We start from the raw sequence: 20,354 nt of genomic DNA on the forward strand, positions 1-20,354 counted from the left end.
TGAGCACCACCCCCTAGAGTCAGGAACGACTAACAGATGTGCTAGTCAAGAAATGTGATGTGACAAATGTTTTGGGTGAAAGTTTGTAAGTGTAAAATTGTCAAATGACTTACTTTTCTATTCCACAAACATTGTTTCCAATGGACTACTAGTGAGTTTTGTCCTCATACTTTTTCATAGACTGATATTCTTTATTTCTCCCTTGCTAATATAACTCAGCCTAATGCCCCAGAAGCCTTATAAAGAGGAGAGGGTCTGTTTTTATGTCTTTTTTTTTTTTTGCAAGCCTGTATTAACCGCAAGCAGCCCACTGAATGTTACAAAGGAGGAGAAAAGGAGCCCAGACTAATTCCGTTGTTGTCGCTAGCTTCACAGCGTTGAAAACGGGCCCGTTTCGTGCTTCTTGGGTCGCCTGACCCCTTGGATGTAGAAGCTGGGGCACCTGGGCAGACGAGCGTTGTACCCTTTGTCGACGTTGTAAGCCCCTGGACCTGGAGTCACCTCTGTAAAGAAGAAAAGATGGGGGCAGGAGGTCATTTGATGTCTCTCCATCTCTGGATTTCGCTCTGAAGCTGCTGTATTTCCCTAAAAATAAGACAGGGTCTTATTTTCTTTTGAACCCCCCTCCCCCGAAATAAGCACTTGGCCTTATTTTCGGGGCGGTCTTATTATTTTTGAGGTGCAGGAGGCAGCGAGCATGGTTATTTCGTGGCGGTATTTTTGGGGCGGTCTTATTTTTGGCCAATGGCTTCTTTTAGCGCCTGTGTTCAAAAGCGCAATTGGGCTTATTATCCAGGGAGGTCTTATTTTCAGGGAGACAGTTTAAGAGGCATGAAAATGGTACCCCGGGTCTGGAGCTGTGAGGATCGTAGTTTATCTTAAAGGCTTGCTACGAGCCCATCGGCCCTACTGTTTTTGTGGCGTTCCCCTTGGGGGAAGCTATGGTCTTCCAGAAAAAAGCTTGCTTTATTCCTACAATTGAAAGGAATGGATTCTGATTCTCTTTATCAAAAGTGGTTTTTGCTTTTGAAAAGGCCAACTGGACTGATTTTTGGAGGAGGGAGAAGTTTTGCTTCCTATCCTGGAAGCTTCATGAGTTCAGTGGTGTGGGAGATGGGAAGGACAGTTATTGATAATTGAGATTAGTTGATGGTGGGGAATGATTGGTTCTGACAGGAGGTGGAATGAATATTGTGTTTTATTTGCAGTCAATTGGGCTTAAGATAGAACCTTGATGGTTATTGGCTTTTGTGACCATTATTTTTTGGGGGGATATAACTCTGACCTGGATGACGGAGAATCTTCACCAAAGGCAGCCTGATTCTCTTGATGTTCCTCACCTTTTGGGATCCATCTGTACAGAGTGAACGGGGCAGGGTTGATGATGATGGAGGGTGATCGGTGAAGCACAAGCGTGTAAGCACGGTCAATGTTATATTGATTGGGTCCAGGGTCATCTACCGTGCCTGCAGGGAGAAAATGGACATCACCTTCGAGAAGAAGATTTGTGGCTCAGGGTTGCGCGGTGGAGTCCTTGGTGTTCTCCAAGGTGGGAGACGTTTCGTTACCCACTTGCATTCAAACACATTTATTTTAATAAATATTTACCTTTGGGATTCCCTATCTCCCAAATCTAAAACAAGCCTGTCCAAGATCAGCCAAAGTCCTGTTGAGCTGCTTGCTCAAGTTCTCCAGATGTTCCTCAACCTCCTGGGTCCCCTGGGGGCTTAGGGAGAACAAGAATGCCTTCCTGTCCCCCCCAGGGAATGTTTCTTGGGACCATCTCACCTTTGTTAATCAAGCAGTACTCGCCCCTCTGGCCGAAGGTGAAGTTTGGGGTGTGTGACAAGTTGCCAAGGTTGGTTCCTAAGAGTTGACCATATTGGGAAGGAGAAGGCCACTGGAGGGGTGGAAAAAAGCAGAGAGGTGAACTTAGACCAGGGGCCACCAATCTTTTGGACCTCACAGGCCACTAAATTTATAATTTTAAATCCCGCGGGCCATGAATACAATCTGCCTAATGACTGACTGGGTGGGTGTGGCTAGATGGTCATGTGATGGTAGGTGTGGCCAACTTGATGTCACTCATGTCAAGGGGCGTTGCCAACTTCTACTTACCCATCCCCACCCAGCCACTCCTTGCCCGGGCTCCTTGGGGCCCCAACAGGAAGCAGTTGCTGGAGCTAAGCATCTGCCAGGAGAGTTGGCAAAACACTCGAATTGGATCTGACCAAGGAGAAGGCTCAGCAGAAGCACCTCACTGAGGACTAGGAGCATAGGCTTTCCAAGCAGAGGGAAGACCTGCGGGAGTGCAAGGCCAGGTACCGGCGCTTGGAGGCTCAGCGGGCTGAGATGGTCAGACAGTTCCAGGCCGTGATGCAGTCCCACTGGAACGAGGCCCTCCGGCTCTTCGCCACTGGCGGCTCTTCCCTCCAGCCTTCGCCCAAAGCCCCCCAAGTCAGAATTTCTGCCCCCCTTCCAACCCCCACAAAAAGACCCCAAAGGGGGAGACTGCAGCAACACAAGCGTTCATTGCACGTATCCGTCCCAGGGGCCGTAGTTTGAGGACCCCGGATTTAGTGCCATATAAAAAAAATTCTACGGACCACCAACGTTTTCTTGCCGACCACCAGTTGGTGACCTCTTAATTATAGCAGATCCACTGAACTGTCTTAAGTTTACTGATGCCTGCCCATGGTGGGCTTCTAGGTGGCGCAATGGGTAGAGTGCAGTACTGCAGGCCACTTCAGCTGACTGTTATCTGCAGTTCGGCGGTTCAAATCTCACCGGCTCAAGGTTGACTCAGCCTTCCATCCTTCCGAGGTGGGTGAAATGAGGACCCAGACTGTGGAGGGGGGGGGGCGATATGCTGACTCTGTAAACCGCTTAGAGAGGGCTGAAAGCCCTATGAAGCGGTATATAAGTCTAACTGCTATTGCTATTCTATGCCTCACATCTGAAGGAGCTTCTAGAGGATCTTGCGTTGTAAGCCACACGTACGTTGGTTTCGGTGCTGAAGTCCACTTTCCTCCAGAAAGGATTCTTGCTCATGTACCAAGACTTTTGCCAGGCGCGGCGCCCTCCGCCTTCTAGTGAAAATAACACACAGTTGTGGCGCGAGAACACTTAAAAAAAACTTGACAAGTCTTGCTTGAGAATTTCTCATAATTCAACCTTGCAGTTGATGGACAGGAAGGAGACCAACCATGTAACTACCGTGTTCACACAATGTGGCTCCGGGTTGGCTCAACCAAAAAGACCGGAGACCCCCTCCGTTAAGTTACGGCATATAGAAGATATGTTCAAACCAGTGGTGGGATTCGAATAATTTTAACAACCGGTTCTCTGCCCTAATGATTTCTTCCAAAAACCAGTTCGCCAAATGGTTCGGAAAGATAAACAACCGGTTCTCCCAAAGTGGTGCAAACCTATTTACCAGAATCTGGTCAACTCTAAAAGTTCACCCCTAAAATTTGCCCCCACGTAAGGGTTAACAGAATTCAAAAGGAGTTGGACCATTTGTGGCAACATAAGGATTCTAGCCTGATAACAGGCTTAACTCCACCCTCATCTCTGCCTACTCTTTTTTCCTACAACCTAACGTTAAACCTTTCGCCAAATGAGATGGGCAAAAGAGAAAGAATAAAATTTGAGGTTGGGAATTCTAATTCTGCCCTCCGTTGGTTGGTCTTAGAAGGGCCTTCATCTTATTTAGAATAAATAAGGACCTGGATTGTTGTTGGGGGCAATATGCTGACTGTAAACCGCTTAGAGAGGGCTGAAAGCCCTATGAAGCAGTATATAAGTCTAACTGCTATTGCTATTGCTAATAACAGAGTTGGAAAGGATCTTGGAGGTCTTCTAGTCCAACCCACTGCCTAGACAGGTAACTTTATGCCATTTCAGACAAATGGTTATCCAACATCTTAAAAAACGTCCAGTGTTGGGGCATTCACAATTTCTGGAGGGAAGTTGTCCCACTGATTAATTGTTCTGTCAGGAAATTCCTCCTCCGTTCCAGGTTGCTTCTCTCCTTGATTAGTTTCCACCCATTGCTTCTTGTCCTGCCCTCAGCTGCTTTGGAGAATAGCTTGACTCCCTCTTCTTTGTGGCATCCCCTGAGATATCATGTCTCCCTTAGTCCTTCATTTCATTAAACTAGACATTCCCAGTTCCTGCAACTGTTCTTCATCTGTTTTAGCCTCCAGTCCCCTAATCATCTTTGTTGCTCTTCTCTGCACTCTTTCTAGAGTCTGCACATCTTTTCTACACCGTGGCGACCAAAACTAGATGCCGTATTCCAAGTGTGGCCTTACCAAGACCTTATAAAGTGGTATTAACCCTTCAGGTGATCTTGATTCTATCCCTCTGTTGATGCAGCCTAGAACTGTGTTGGGTTTTTTGGCAGCTGCTGCACACGGCTGGCTCCTATTTAAATGGTTGTCCACTAGGACTCCAAGATCCCTCTCAGGGTTGCTACTATTGAGCAAGGTAACACCTATGCTGTACCTGTGCATTTTGGATTTTCTTGCCTAAATGTAGAACCTGACTTTTCACCCTTGAATTTCGTTTTGTTAGCTAGTGCTCAATGTTCAAGTTTGTCAAGATCCTACTGTAGCTTAAGCCTGCCTTCTGGAGGGTTGGCAGGTGGTTGCCTGTCTGCCAGATGGAATTCATCAATGGTCCCAGATCAAAGCACTACTTGGTGGTCCCTGCAATCCCCCAATACCTCGAGGAGGGGTCTTCCACCCAAACGTGTAGGATGGGGCGATGGTTTCTCTGCAGGCCATGGTGGGAGGGGAGTAAGCTGCTGGACCTGGACTGTCCGTATTCAGCACGAATTGCAACCGACCTTGGGTGTTTTCTTCTAAGCAAAGGAACAAAAAGTTAAGTTAGCGGTCTTAATTAAGACGGACGATTTTCAAACAAAGCAGAGTTTTAGAAGAGTTAAGAGGGAGAATGAGGCTAAGGAAGCCAGTTTTGGCAATCACTTGCAGCCTCTTCTTTATCTCTTGGCTCATCTTCTGTTTCACAAGACTGAGGGGGCGAGAAACACCAGTGAGGTTTATTTATTTTATTTTTATCCGGCCTTTATGAATTTTTTAATAAATAATTTAAGGCTGCGAACATATCTAATGCCATTTCCTGTTTTCCTACCAATAATCATCCTGTAAGATGGGTTGGGATGAGAGAGAGAACTGCCCTTAAGTCACCCAGGCAGATTTCACACCTGTGGCAGGACCAGAACTCACTATCGCCTGGTGATTGGCCCGAAGGCACCTAATCAGCTTTCATGAACAAGGTAGAACTAGAATTCCGTGGCACGACAAAACCGCGCTCGACTAAAGCGCGCCCGATTAAACCACGTCGCTGACGTCATCAACAGGGCGACAACAGCAAGCGCGGAGAAAGAAGGGTGCTTTAAATAGCGCTTTTAAAGCAAGCCGATTCAAGTTAAGGTAAGGGTTAGGTTTAGGGTTAGGTTAAGGGTTAGGGTTAGGGTTAGGTTTAGGGTTAGGTTAAGGGTTAGGGTTAGGTTTAGGGTTAGGTTAAGGGTTAGGATTAGGTTTAGCGTTAGGTTAAGGGTTAGGTTAAGGGTTAGGTTTAGGGTTAGGTTTAGGATTAGGTTTAGGGGGGTTAGGTTTAGGTGTTAATTTTAGGTTTAGCGTTTACAGCATGCTTTTTTCTCCACGCTGTTGTCGCGCTGTGATGATGTCAGCTACGTGGTTTCGTCGAGCGCCCTTTAGTCGAACACGGTTTTGTGGTGGAACCCTAGAATTCACAGTTCGCCAAATTCTAGCATGGTGCCTTAAACCACTTGATCATACTGGCTCTATATTCTATTCAGCCATCATCTGTGCTTGAACTGGACTGGATATGTATGAATTTGACCCCTGAGATCCATGAAGATCTATCCAGAGGACACCACGTGTCGTGTTTCCTTACCTTGGAGGCTTGTTTTAAGCATCTCCCAGATAATTCTATTTTAAAAACTTGCTTTAAAGTAGGTAGATTGATCTTTGGGCTGGCAAAGGACGGCACTGAACACTATCAAAACATGAAAAAGAATAAATTTCTCACGCTGGTGTTTTGTCTGTAGCCGTGTAATCATCTTGAATTAGAAAACAGCTCCCATAAGCCTCACGATCACATAAGCCTCGTGCCCTTGTGACCTCTAGACTGGACTACTGCAACATGCTCTACATGGGGCAGCCCTTGAAGAGCATCCGGAGACTTCAGCTTGTCCAGAATGCAGCCGTGCGAGCGATTGTGGGTGCACCTCGGTTCACCCACGTAACACCTATCCTCTGTGAGCTGCACTGGCTGCCTATCGGTCTTCGGATACGCTTCAAGGCGCTAGTCGTCACTTATAAAGCCCTTCATGGTATTGGACCTGGGTACTTGAGAGACTGCCTGCTGCCAATTACCTCCAATAGACCGATCAGATCCCACAGACTAGGCCTCCTCCGAATTCCATCCGCCGGTCAGTGTCGACTGGCGACTACCCGGAGGAGAGCCTTCTCTGTGGCTGCTCCGACCCTCTGGAACGAACTCCCCGTGGAGATTCGAACCCTCACCACCCTCCAGGCCTTCCGCAAAGCCCTTAAAACCTGGCTGTTCCGACAGGCCTGGGGCTAAAGAGCCTTTGCCCCCTCCCTCGAATGGTATGGTTGTTGTGTGCTTTTTAAACTGTGTATTGTTTTGTTCGTCTTTTTATTTTTTTATTTGTACCCCTTCCCTTGACTTGGATTGTAAGCCGCCCTGAGTCCCCTTCAGGGAAAAGGGCAGCATATAAATGAAATAAATTCAATTCAATTCAATTACTGCTACGTGTCTCAAGTCACCACACCGCTGTGCAGCTTCATCACTAAGGAAGTCACAAGGACTACATAAAAAGGTAACCTGGAGCCATTGGTGCTGAAGGGTTCTTGCACTTACTGTTTTTCTTTCCGCCGTAAATGTCCGGGAATAAGGGGGTCCCACTCGTTTCTCTGCCTCGATGAGCCCTGGAAACCAAACCACCAGAATTCACCCCATGCATTCCTCTGCAATTGGCTAGTTGGACGCTAGTCCTCCTCAATCAAAAATAATAATTAAAAAAAAGTTGGGAAAAATCTGACAAGGACCGGGATGTGTGAAAAATCAGTGTGTCACCCACAAAAACTCTGGGAAAACCTACAAAAAATGGAGTTCACCCATCTGTTTTAAAAAAAATCTGAATCGAGGAAACCACTGAGGTTCTTCCTTAGCTTTTATTGCATTAAATAAAATAAGCTGTCTTGTACAGAATTTAGAGACGCGGCGGCTCAGTGGCTAAGACGCTGAGCTGGTGGATCAGAAAGGTCAGCAGTTCGGCGGTTCGAATCCCTAGCGCCACGTAATGGAGTGCCGGTAGGAACCCACCTCTAGATATAGATAAGGTAAAGGTTCCCCTTGTACAACTGTGCTAGTCATTCCCGACTCTAGAGGTCCAGTGCTCATCCCCGTATCAAAGCCGGAGAGCCAGCGCTGTCTGAAGACGTCTCTGTGGTCATGTGGCCGGCATGACTCAATGCCAAAGGCGCATGGAATGCTGTTCCTTTCCCACCCAAAGGTGGTGCCTATTTTTCTACTTGCATTTTTGATGTGCTTTTGAACTGCTGGGTTGGCGGAAGCTGGGACAAGTCACGGGAGCTCACTCCGTTACGCGGTGCTTGGGATTCGAACCGCTGAACTGCTGACCTTTCTGACCAAGCTCGGCATCTTAGCCACTGAGCCATCGCGTCCCTAGGGATATAGGTAGATCTTCCTGTTTGGTGAGAAAGATTGTACCTGCCTTTTACAATCCGGTGATGTTTGAGATGTCTTTTTCTGGCTGCTGTCCAAGTATTTCTGAGCCATAAACTTGATATGTTTCTTTCGAGATTCCATTTCTAAGGCTCAGGGATGTAGACTGCACCATACTCGGACACCTGGAATTGCAGATATGTGACATCAGTGGGTTCTCACGTCCGAGATTCCGTTTGGCCGGAGAGTGGCCATTGGTCACCTGTCAGTTGGCTGTGGCAAGGTGGTATCTCTCAGGGATTCTGGAGAGGAGGCTGGATCATGGAGGAGAGTTTGGGATTCTCCCATTCGTTCATATACAAGCCGTAGTCTATAGGTAACGGTAAAGGTTCCCCTCGCACATCTGTGCTAGCCATTCCCGACTCTAGGGGGCGCTGCTCACCTCCGTTTCAAAGCCGAAGAGCCAGCGCTGTCCGAAGACGTCTCCATGGTCATGTGGCCAGCATGACTCAATGCCGAAGGCGCATGGAACGCTGTTCCCTTCCCACCAAAGGTGGTTCCTGTTTTTCTACTTGCATTTTTTACCTACTTTCGAACTGCTAGGTTGGCAGAAGATGGGACAAGACATGGGAGCTCGCTCCATTATTCTTAATGACCGCATGGTACACTGCAGTGATTCATTTAAGAACCAGGTCAAAAAAAGTTGGTCATTTAACAACCACCTTGGTTAGCAATGGAAATGTCACCCGTTTTGAAGCACGAATATGTTAATGCCTAGAAGTAAATTCAAAATTGGGTTTATTGCATATTTGTATGTATATATGTGTGTGCATATATAACAGGCAAATATAGTAGACATATTTATTTACTTAGTTTGTCAAACATGTACGAGATAACAGGTGTAAGTATAAACATGGAGATGAACACAGGAAATGGGCATGAATAAATGCATTTATTAATACATTATTTATTGAATAAAATATTTATTGAATAATAAATATATTGAATACACTTTTTATAATACTTATCTGTGCATGCCCACACACAACTATGCCCACTTCTTTGCTCTCACACACTAAAACCCACACACAAACACACACAACTACAAAACACACACACGCAGATACAAAAATACACTAAACACACATACACTAAACACACACACACAACACACATAACCCCCCCCAAAACACATACACACAACAAACCCCACACACAAAAAGACAAATACACACACAAAATATACACATAATAAACACACACAACCCCCCCAAACACACAATAAACACACACCAACACACACACCAAAAACACAGAGACAAAAACACGCACAGACACACATACAGAGTGTGTGTGTGAATACCTCCTTAAAAATTGCAACACCCCCTCCAGAAAGGGCGACGTCTCCTTTAAGAGGCGGGCCCAGCGTCGCGCGCATGCGTCGGCCGGGCCCTCCGCGGGAAGTCTAATAACCCGGCGAAGGAGGAGAGAAAAAAGGAAGAAGCCGCCTGGGTGGGGCAGGAGGCGGGGCCGAGTAAAAAAAGGGAGGGAGGGACAGAGAAAGAGAGAGACAGCCGTGAGGTCATCACCCGCGGCCGCCGCCGGCCGGGTCACGTGGCGGCCGTCGCGCCGTCGCGCGGGAGGCCGGCCCGGCCCCCCTCCCCTCCGAGTGGTCGCGGAGCCTATGACGCAGCGCGCGCTGATTGGGCGGCGTCCGGCCGAAGGGGGCCGGCGGGCGGGCGCGGCGGGGCGCGCGGCCCCGCCCCCTCGCCCGCCCCTCCTCCTCCTCCTCCTTCTCTCGCTCCGGGTGTGCGCGAGGCGGCGGCGGCGGCGGCGGCGGCGCGTGGCCTCGTCGGCGTCTCCGTCCAGCGCGGCCTCCCCTCCTCCTCCTTTCCTCCTTTCCTCCTCTTTCTTCTCCCCTCTCCCCCCCCTCTTCCCTCCTCTCCTCGCCCAGGCCGGGGCCATGACCGACTTCAAGCTGGGCATCGTCAGGCTCGGCCGTGTGGCGGGCAAGGTGCGGGCCTCCCCCCTCCCTTCCCTCCCCTCCCCCCCTTACGGGCCCCGCTTGGCTCCCCCCCCCACCGGGCCCCTCTCCGCGCGCGTGACGTCACACCGGGCCCCCTCTGTGACGTCACCGCCCACCTCGGGGGAGGGGGTTCCTCGCCCTCCCATCATCTCTCTTGGGGGTGGGGGCGCTTCCACTCCCCCCCCCCACTCCCTTAGGGAGAAGAAGGGTCTCCCTAACAGCTAGACCTCCTTTTAAGTGGGTGGGACTCCAACTCCCATCACTCCCTCCCTGGGAAGGATGGGGAGTCAGGATATTGGGTTGGGGAGGGGGGAGAACAGCCTGGCATGGAAACCCTGCCCGAAAGGAGCAGCCTTGCTCCCTTCCTCTTAATGGTTTTCTCATTAGGGGCGCCCTTGAATGGTTTTATATGCCCCCCCCAAAAGAAGATGGGGTCCCTTTGGGTTCCTTGGGGCCACAATCTACCAAAGGGTTGGTCTCTGGTGGGTCTTTTGGGGAGGGTCTTCTAGGGTTGAATTGGGATGTTTGCTGGGGGTGATGGTTTAGAGTGCTTTTGATGCTGGGGAGGGGGTTTGTCTGCTCTTTAGAATACAATAGAAGAGAATAGAGAGAAAAGGGAGGGCGGGAAGAAGAAGAGAGAAAAGGAAGGAAGTGGGGAGGAATAGAATTCTTTAATGGCCAAGTGTGATTGGACACACAAGGAATTTGTCTTTTGTGCTGATGCTCTAAGCGTACATCAAAAGACAAGATACATTCGTCAAGAGCCATAAGGTACAACACTGAATAGTCTTAGGGAACAAACAAGCAATCAGGAAACAATATCAATTGTAAGGATACAAGCAACAAAGTCACAATCCTTCAGTCATAAGTGGATCCCCCAGATGGGGTTGTGTTCAGCGATGGGCATCTCCAATGGGAGAAGACTTTTCATAAGTCCTGGTGCTGCAGTGGGTGAGCACCTAGTCATCATGTGTTTAAAATGTTGTTGTGTGTCCGGGAGAGTTTTCATGAATTGTTTGATCGTTCCTACACAAGGCTTATTTTTTGTTTATTTTATTCTTAGTGTTTTCCTTTTGCTTTGTTGAGATTTCCTTTTCATTTCTTCCTTTATGTGTGCGTGTGGAGTTAGCCCCCATGGCCAGATAGGCGGCCAATGTAATCATCCTAATATGCGCCTCTGCCTATCTCGGGTCCTTAGAAAGAACTTGATAGGTAGACAGAAAGGTCACATCCCGTCTGAACATCTGGCTGACTGTGCCAGGAACAACAATAACAAGAATGATAACAACAGTTAAGTTTTTGCCAGTCCTAGACGGCGAATTGAATTAAATATTAAGTAATAATAGCAGCGGCCACAAAGATGTGCTTTATGTATATTTGATGCTTTGCACTAAGCATAGGAAAAAGTTGCATAGAGAAGGGGGGATTAACAAATACATTTTTCATCAAGCCAATAAGCTGTGTGGGGTAATCTTATCTCGCAAAAGAGCAGTCGTTGAAGAAACTTTCTGTGCAACCTGTAGCTTCTAGCTGAAAAAGAAAGAAAACAGTTGAAATCTTTGTCCCCTCCACTTGCTTTCTCGAAGACCCAAGAGGTGGAGATTCCCTCCATATCCTCAGAATATATGGCTGGAAATGCTGCCTAGATCTTGCTACATCTAGCAAGATTTCAATAGGTGGAAGTATACTAATTGGGTAGAGACTCCCTAAAAAAATGTTTCTTTTTTGAAACACATTTCTGTTGATTTACTCCCTGAAATGTTAGAAGTTTTATTTATTAAATGTGTGTGTGTGTGATTGTTTTCCTTTGTCCAGCACAGAGAGCGTTGATTCAAATTGTTTAGGGCGGTTAGGGACTGAAATGTGAATTAATTTACAGCAACGTCGTCTTGCAGAAAATTTCATTTGGATTTGTTTGTTTTTTCCCCCATTGCAGACAAAATACACCCTGATAGATGAGCAAGACATTCCTCTCGTAGAGAGCTATTCTTTTGAGGTAAGAATAGAATTCTTTACCCCCTTGTGTTAATTCTCCATTTTTTCCCCCTTAGTCAATCTGACCAGCTGGATGGCCATTCCTTCTTCCCCCAGCCTCATTTCTGAAGCACTTGAGATCTCCCATTTCAGTTCCAATATTCCAAGCTTTTGTGCACAGGCCATTGTTGAAGCTTAGTGGTTTGACGCTATGATTGGAAGCGAGGGTTTCTGTCCCCACCTGTGTTTTTAAAGAAAATGTTGATTGTATTGTGATGTGGCCTTGAGTTGTGGCCTTCTGGTGGAGCTTTCAAACAATCAACATGGATTGGTCTCGACAGGCTCTCTCTTATTATTATTACTTTTTAAAAGGCTTCTGCTAACTCTTTCCTTTAATTTCAATTAGAAATGGCATTCATGGAACTTTGCAGCAGGGTTTTTACAGTATTAGAATGGTTGGAAAGTCGATGGGCGTGCAGACGCTTCGTGGGGAAAAAACAAACCTAGAATGGATTCTTTTTTCCCCCCTGTTCCAGGCTCGGATGGAAGTCGACGCTGATGGAAACGGTGCTAAAATCTTTGCTTTTGCGTTTGACAAGAACCGAGGGAGGGGATTCGGGCGCCTGCTGCACGAGTTGCTGTGGTAAGTGTCGGGGTGCAAAGGAAACACAGCAACAGGTTTCCAGAGAGGTGTGTGTGCAAGGCCGGTAGCTTCATGAAGCTTGTGCGGGTTATGCATTCAGAGGGAGAAGATCAAGATCAGGCAACGTATTAATTACTGCTCTATAGAGCCTTGGTTGATGCTCAGCCTGCTCCCCTCCCCACCCCAAACTGTAGGCCCTGTCCTTTCTTTGCAGGGAGAGGCACCGGGGAGGCATTGCCCCAGGGTTTCAGGTGGTGCATTTGAATGCTGTGACGGTGGACAACCGCCTGGACAACTTGCGATTGGTGCCGTGGGGCTGGAGACCCAAAGCTGAAGAAATCTCTAGCAAGCAAAGGTAAAATTCTCTCTAAAGAAATGCAGAGAGAGGCGGAGGAGGAGGAGGAGGAGGAGGAAACAGAATGTGAAGTTGACGAGTGCCTGCGATTTCATTTCATTTTCCTTCCCTCCCTCCCCTCTTCCCTTCCCTTTTTCATTCCCTTCTCCCTTCCCTAGCTTTCTTCCTTTCCTTTCCTGCCCTTCCCTTCTCTCTTTCATTTCCTTCTCCCTTCCCTAGCTTTCTTCCTTTCCTTTCCCTCTTCTCCTTTCCTCTCCTTAGCTTCCCATCCCTTCCCTAACTTCCTTTCCTTTTACTTCCCTTCCCTTCTCCCTTCCCACTTTCCTTCCCTTCCCTCTTTCATTCCCTTCCCTTCCCTAGCTTTCTTCCTTTCCTTTCCTTCTTCTCCTTTCCTCTCCTTAGCTTCCCATCCCTTCCCATACTTCCCTTCCTTTTACTTCCCTTCCCTTCTCCCTTCCCACTTTCCTTCCCTTCCCACTTTCCTTCCCTTCCCTCTTTCATTCCCTTCCCTTCCCTAGCTTTCTTCCTTTCCTTTCCTGCCCTTCCCTTGTCTCTTTCATTTCCTTCTCCCTTCCCTAACTTTCTTCCTTTCCCTCTTCTCCTTTTCTCTCCTTAGCTTCCCATCCCTTCCCTAACTTCCTTTCCTTTTACTTCCCTTCCCTTCTCCCTTTCCACTTTCCTTCCCTTCCCTTTTTCATTCCCTTCTCCCTTCCCACTTTCCTTCCCTTCCCACTTTCCTTCCCTTCCCTCTTTCATTCCCTTCCCTTCCCTAGCTTTCTTCCTTTCCTTTCCTGCCCTTCCCTTGTCTCTTTCATTTCCTTCTCCCTTCCCTAACTTTCTTCCTTTCCCTCTTCTCCTTTTCTCTCCTTAGCTTCCCATCCCTTCCCTAACTTCCTTTCCTTTTACTTCCCTTCCCTTCTCCCTTTCCACTTTCCTTCCCTTCCCTTTTTCATTCCCTTCTCCCTTCCCTAGCTTTCTTCCTTTCCTTTCCTGCCCTTTTCTTCCCTTCTCTCTTTCATTCCGTTCTCCCTTCCCTTTCCTAGCTTTCTTCCTTTCCTTTCCCTTTCCCTCTTCTCCTTTCCTCTCCTTAGCTTTCCTAACTTCCTTCCCTTCCCTTCTCCCTTTCTTTTCATTCTCTTCTCCCTTCCCTCCCTTCCCTTTCCCTCTTCTCCTTTCCTCTCCTTAGCTTCTCTTCCCTTCCCTAGCTTCCTTCGCTTCCCTTCTCCCTTCCCTTCCCTCTTTCATTCCCTTCTCCCTTCCCTTCCTTCCCTAGCTTTTCCTCCCCTTCCCTCTTTGCTGTCTTAAGTCACTTATATCTGGGGGAAAATAAATCTGTCCTGAAGATCTCAGTCTTCAGTAGGAAGAAAATTCCTCTCTCTACCTGTAACTCCTGTAAATGTATGTGTTTTAAAAGTGCAGGGGGGGGGGGATGCAATTAAGAGACAATGGGGTGTAAAAAGGAGCCTTTGAAGTGAGCCACGTCACAAAATAGACACAATGAGGGACTCAGGCCCGTTTATTGTCATCTGATATAATAACAGAATCTCGAAAGCTTGCCACCGTGTCTTTTTGGCTTTCCTTAGACCAAACTGAATCCAGAGACTCAAACCTTCTCGTGCATTACCCGACTAAGTTGCTTCCTTTCCATTGGTGGCTCTTTCCATCCTTCATCAAGGTTATCTCCACGTTACACAAGTGTAGAGAATCGGTTTCTGTGCTTTTTTGCCCTGGCACAATGGGCAACCCAAAACTTTTTGTCTGTCTTTCTTCAGAGCAGTGAGCTTAATCAAGAGTGCCACGAGATAAAAAAAATCACCTTTGGGAATTCAAACCTATTTTTAATTGTTGATTCTTTTGCATATTTTATGGGTTAAAAAATGCTGTTGTCAGTTGAATTGAACTCCGTGGATGGAGTAACAAATAGACGGGAATGAAATCATTTTCAGCGGCTGGAAGAAATTTTTGGAATTGTGTAAACATTTTTTAGGATCATAACAGATGTGTTCTTCAATAACAACGGCAGAAGTGTTCACGCTCACACAGATAGGCTTTAAGTTGTCTTGCGGTTTAGACTCCAATATTTTGCGCCTTAGAATATTTGTAACTCAGGGTTGAAATGGAGGGTCCTTGGTGTTCATGGTTGGGACGCTACATTTTGCTCCTTATTCAAAAGCAAAACACTGACAGAAAGATAAACATTATCATTACAAATACAATCATCAGAAAACTTGATTAGTTCGTCCATTGCTTTTTTGAGTCCTTTTAAAAAAAAAGAAAACAACAGATTTTCCAAGGTAATGGTAAAGGTTCCCCTCGCACGTATGTGCTAGTCATTCCCGACTCTAGGGGGCGCTGCTCATCTCCATTTCAAAGCCGAAGAGCCAGCGCTCTCCGAAGACGTCTCAGTGGTCGTGTAGTCGGCATGACTCAACACCAAAGGCGCACGGAACGCTGTTACCTTCCCACCAAAGGTGGTTCCTATTTTTCTACTCGCATTTTTTACGTGCTTTCGAACTGCTAAGAAGCTGGGTCAAGTAACAGGAGCTCACTCCATTACGCGGCACTAGGGATTCGAACCGCCAAACTGCCGACCTTTCTGATCGGCAAGCTCAGTGTCTTAGCCCCTGAGCCACCTTTACCTTTCCCTTTCCTGGTTACATGGCTATAAATGAATGGAAAAAGGGTACAAGCCTATCATAGAAATAAAGATTAATAGAAAACCCCATTTGGGGTGTTGAAATAGAGGTGCTGGATGAATCTCAGCTGCTCCTTTGTCTAAATCGTCCTCATTTTTGGACTGCGTGAAAGGATGAGTTTTGTTATCTCATCCTGCCGGAGAAGTGCCTTACTGAATTTGTTGTTGTTGTTGTTGTTGAAGGGAACAAAGCTTATACTGGCTGGCGATACAACAGCTTCCCACCGATCCCATCGAGGAGCAGTTCCCCGTGCTGAATGTCACGCGCTACTACAACGCTAACGGAGACGTGGTGGAAGAGGAGGAAAGTTCGTGCACATACTATGAATGTCACTACCCCCCCTGCACAATGATTGAAAAACAGGTACGTATCAAGCCGGACCACAGGGTTTCCTGGTGTTTGGCCCGAAATCACCCAGGTGGTTTTAATGCCTGAGCTGGGACTAGAATTCATCGTCTCCTGGTGATTAGTCAGCTTCCATATAGATGTTGAACTCTAGAAAGGGTGCAGAGAAGAGCAACAAAGAGGATGAGGGGACTGGAGGGTAAAACCTATGAAGAACAGTTGTAGGAATTGGATATGTCTAGTATAATGAAAAGAAAGATCAAGGGAGACATGATAGCAGTCTTCCAATATTTGAGGGGCTGCCCCAAAGAAGAGGGAGTCAAACTATTCTCCATCTGAAGGCAGGACAAGAAGCACCTAGAACGAAGAATAAATTTCCTGCTAGAACAATTAATCAGTGGAACAGCTTGCCTCCAGAAGTTGTGAATGCTCCAACACAGAGGTTTTAAAGAAGAGACTGGACAGTCACTTGTCTGAAGTGGTGTAGGGTTTCCTGCCTCAGCAGGAGGCTGGACTAGAAGACCTCCAAGATCCCTTCCAACTCTGTTATTGATGTCTGAAAAGGAGCTAGAACTTACAGTCTCCCCGGTAATTGATCCAAAGTCACCCAGCTGGCTTTCATGCCTAAGGCAGGACTTGATCTCACAGTCTGCAGCTTTCTGCACAGTCTGTAGACCACACTAAATTAAGGGTTCCAAGTAACAGACCCAATGCAGTCAAAACTCCGAAGCCAAGGTGCTCCTCAGTGTCCAGATATATTAGGCATAAAATCACATGAAGTGTTAATAGCACTTTATAATGCTTTGGTAAGGCTACACTTGGAATCCGGCATTCAGTTTTGGTCGCCACGTTGTAAAAAAGATGTGGAGACTCTAGAACAGTGTTTTTCAACCTTTTTTGTGCAAAGGCACACTTTTTTCATGAAAAAAATCACGCACACCACCATTAGAAAATGTTAAAAAAATTTAACTCTGTGCCTATATTGACTATAGGCAGGTGTTTTTCCCACGGCACACCTTACACTATGTCACGGCACACTAGTGTGCCGCGGCACAGTGGTTGAAAAACACTGCTCTAGAAAGAATGAAGAGAAGAGCAACAAAGAGGATTAGGGGACTGGAGGCTAAAACATATGAAGAACGGTTGCAGGAATTGGGCATGGCTAGTTTAATGAAAAGAAGGACTAGGGGAGACAGGATAGAAGTCTTCCAATATCTCAGGGGCTGCCACAAAGAAGAGGGAGTCAAGCTATTCTCCAAAGCACCAGAAGGCAGGACAAGAAGCAACGGGTGGAAACTAATCAAGGAGAGAAGCAACTTAGAACTGAGGAGAAATTTCCTGACAGAACAATTAATCAGTGGAACAACTTGCTTCCAGATGTTGTGAATGCCCCAACACTGGAAGTCTTTAAGAAGATGTTGGACAGCCATTTATCAGAAGTGGTGTAGGGTTTTCTACAACAGTTGCTTTCAGTCCACGCCTTCCCCCAGCACCTGGTGGGGAATGTCCTTGGTTTCCAGGAGAAGGAAGTTTATTTTGGCTACAAGTCCCCAGCTATCTCTATTCCCCCCTCTCCTTCCCACAGCTCCCTTGCTATGGCAGCCCTGGGAAGACACTCCAAAATGGCTTCAAGGTTGACACTAGGCCGAACATCCCACTTCTTATAAGCCAGCCTAAGATGTGGGACCATCTGGCATCTCTTGGTAGTGCTGTGGCCTGCCAGCAACCAGTGGAGCTGGGAGCAGATTCGGACAGTGAGGAGGTTGGGGGGGGGACCTGGGCCAGCCCTGGAGTCTGGGGAAAGCTCTGATGAGGGATCTGTGTCGGGGGCAGAGAGGGGGCCAGGGCCGTATGCCAGTTATCAGCTGCCTTCAGAGACAGAGATCAGTGAGGCAGAAGAACAGCTGGAGCCTGTTCCCAGTGTGCGCATGCACAGAACAGCCAGACAAAAGGAAGAGCTAAAGAACAGGGGTCGACTTGGGAGTAAGGCCACAGGGGGACGATGAATGGCCCCTCCCAGAGGAAATAAAAGAGGAGCGAAAGGGGAGTGGAGTTTGCAGGAGATAATTAGTTTGCTTCATTGGTTCGTGACTCTCGGAGACTCCTTGCCAAATTCTGCAGAGATCGGCCTGACAGCTCTCCAAGCCAGATAAGGTCTGTGACCGTAAATCCTCCCTGGAAAGACATTGCTGGATGTGAATGAGCAGAATTCACAGTCAATTAATAAAAGGGGTTTTTGGCCGGACAAGGAGTTGGCTTCATGCTCTTGGAAAGCCTCAGTCAGAACAGTAGAAACCAAGGTGGACCTTATCAAATTGCCTGTATCCAGAAGCTAACATCCTGCATGGCTCCATCTGTGTCTCCAGTTTCTTTGGGCTCAGCTGCATTGGGGTTTGGGTCTCTCGTATCCCCGAAAACGTCGACTGATTCCTTTTGTCTCTCTCTCTCTCCCTCCAGTTACGCGAGTTCAACATCTGTGGCCGATGCCAGGTTGCGCGGTACTGCGGTTCGCAGTGCCAGCAGAAAGACTGGCCCGCTCACAAGAAACACTGTCGGGAGAAGAAACGACCCATCCAGCAAGAACTGGGACCAGAGCGGTGACCGGCTGGCCGAAACCTCCGCCGTTAGAAGGGCTCCTTCCCTCCCCGGAGGGCGAGGGCGGGAAGGCGCCCGCTTTGCACAGACTGCTCACTTGAAGCCAGAGGCACTGACAAAACAAGGAGAAAAAGAAAGAAAAAAAAAGAAAGAAGAGACGAGACACACACATACAAAAAAAAAGAGACCACCTGATGCTTGAGCAGAGGGAATCAGCCTTTTTCCCTCTTTTAAGTGTTAAAAAAATCTCAAGCTGGGAAAAAAACAAAACAAGAGAGAGACTACTGTGGGAACTCTGCTAAATTGCGGAGCTTCTTGTTATTTATATGTTAATATGTTTGTAAAGATTGTGTACAGGTTTCTTGTTTCGTTTCCAGGGGGTGGGGGGTGGGGAGGGGATGTTTTGTTTTTTTGTTTTTGTTTTTTTCCTGGGGAGGAGGGAGTTAGCAGTGCTCTTTATCTAGGAATCATTTACTGTAAACGTTTTCGGGTGAGAACGCATTGTTGGTTGAACAAAATAACTGTCTCGTAGCGAAAGCCTTTTTTTTCTGCTCCCTGGGAGATTTCTTAAAAAAAACAAACAAAAAAAACCTGGGGAATCTAGAACAGACATCAGCAGTTATAAATCTGAACAACTCTGCATGGAAGTTGTGTTTTCAAGTAAAGGATTGGAATGGATCGCTGACTTTTTATTTTTTAAAAAAATACTTTTTGAGGACTTGCTTTCTCCTTACGTGGCCTGTTCCTTTTTTTAAAAAAAAATATTTCCCCACAATATGGAATTGGAACCGATTTGGGACTTTGGTCAGCTTCTGCTAATTATACTTGTAGTCCTCGAATTTTAACGACCATAATTTGAGCCCCAACGTGTAATCCGGGAGAGAAGCGACCTTGGAGTAATTTCCCCAGAGTGATAAGGATTAAATCCGCGGAGTAAATTGCCTCCAGAAGTTGTGGAGGCTCCCAGCACTGGAAGTTTTCAAGGAAGAGATTGATTAGACCAGTGTTTTTCAACCTTGGCGACTTTAAGTCCTGTGGACTTCAACTCCCAGAATCCCCCAGCCAGCACAGCTGGCTGGGGGATTCTGGGAGTTGAAGTCCACAGGACTTAAAGTCGCCAAGGTTGAAAAACACTGGATTAGACAGCTGTTTGTCTGAAACGGTATCGGGTTTGCTGCCTGAGCAGGGGGTTGGACTAGAAGACCTCCGAGGCCCCGTCCAACTCTATTGCTTAAGCGAGACAAGTGTTAAGGGAATTTTGCCCCCATTTTACAACCTCACCATTGCTAAGTGAATCAGTGCAGTCGTTAAGTTAGTAACACGGTTGTTAAGCGAATCTGGGTTCCCCCTTCTCTTTGCTCGTCAAAAGGGGATCCCCAGGAGACTGCAACCGTCATAAATATGAGTTGCCAAGCGCCTGCATTTTCCTTGGGGATGTGGCACTGTCTACCAGGGTGAAAAATGTTCATTACGTCCAGTACTTTTTTCCCAGTGCCGTTACGACTGGACGGTCACCAAATTAAATGAACTGTTTTAAGTCGAGGGTTAACTCTTCTCCAGCTGCAGAGAGCAGGATAACCATTCTGGCTTAGATGAAACAGCTCTTCAAATATTCCCATTTTGAGGGTTTGAAAGAGGACAGAATAGAGGTGGAGAATCAATGTTCCAGGAAATGGGGATGTTTTCAATACATTCAATACGTTGAGGTGGCGCAGTGGTCAGAGTGCAGTACTGCAGGCTACTTCTGCCGACTGCCGGCTGACTGCCATTTGGCAGTTCAAATCCCACCAGGCTCAAGGCCTTCCGTCCTTCCGAGGCTGGTAAAACGAGGACCCAGATTGTTGGGGGCAAGAGGCTGGCTCTGTAATCTCCTCAGAGAGGGCTAAAAAGCATTGTAAAGTGGTATATAAGTCTTAAGTACTAAGTGATATTCTTGGCGCTGTTTACGCAACA

The 20,354-nt window shown here is 47.2% G+C and overlaps 2 protein-coding genes across 2 annotated transcripts; one reads left to right on the plus strand and one right to left on the minus strand.

Moving 5' to 3' along the window:
• Window positions 1-342: 342 nt before the first annotated feature.
• STPG3 (sperm-tail PG-rich repeat containing 3) lies at window positions 343-8,188 on the minus strand. The gene is given in 8 exon segments (XM_087704693.1): window positions 343-503; window positions 1,341-1,466; window positions 1,789-1,900; window positions 3,001-3,089; window positions 4,730-4,867; window positions 6,940-6,992; window positions 7,813-7,857; window positions 7,859-8,188. Coding segments are annotated over 8 exon segments (750 nt in total). The 5' UTR covers window positions 7,912-8,188; the 3' UTR covers window positions 343-369.
• Window positions 8,189-9,555: 1,367 nt separating this feature from the next.
• On the plus strand, window positions 9,556-19,079 carry ZMYND19 (zinc finger MYND-type containing 19). Its single transcript, XM_014069776.2, has 6 exons — window positions 9,556-9,781; window positions 11,730-11,789; window positions 12,304-12,410; window positions 12,625-12,765; window positions 15,644-15,824; window positions 18,264-19,079. Exons 1-6 carry the CDS (start codon window positions 9,731-9,733, stop codon window positions 18,405-18,407), a joined length of 684 nt encoding a protein of 227 aa, XP_013925251.1. The 5' UTR covers window positions 9,556-9,730; the 3' UTR covers window positions 18,408-19,079.
• The last annotated feature ends 1,275 nt before the right edge of the window (window positions 19,080-20,354 follow it).

This window comes from Thamnophis sirtalis, unplaced genomic scaffold (assembly GCF_051295495.1).
Source record: "Thamnophis sirtalis isolate CommonGarterSnake01/CBP01778 unplaced genomic scaffold, rThaSir2_p1.2 scaffold_2, whole genome shotgun sequence".
Classification (NCBI taxonomy): domain Eukaryota; kingdom Metazoa; phylum Chordata; class Lepidosauria; order Squamata; family Natricidae; genus Thamnophis; species Thamnophis sirtalis.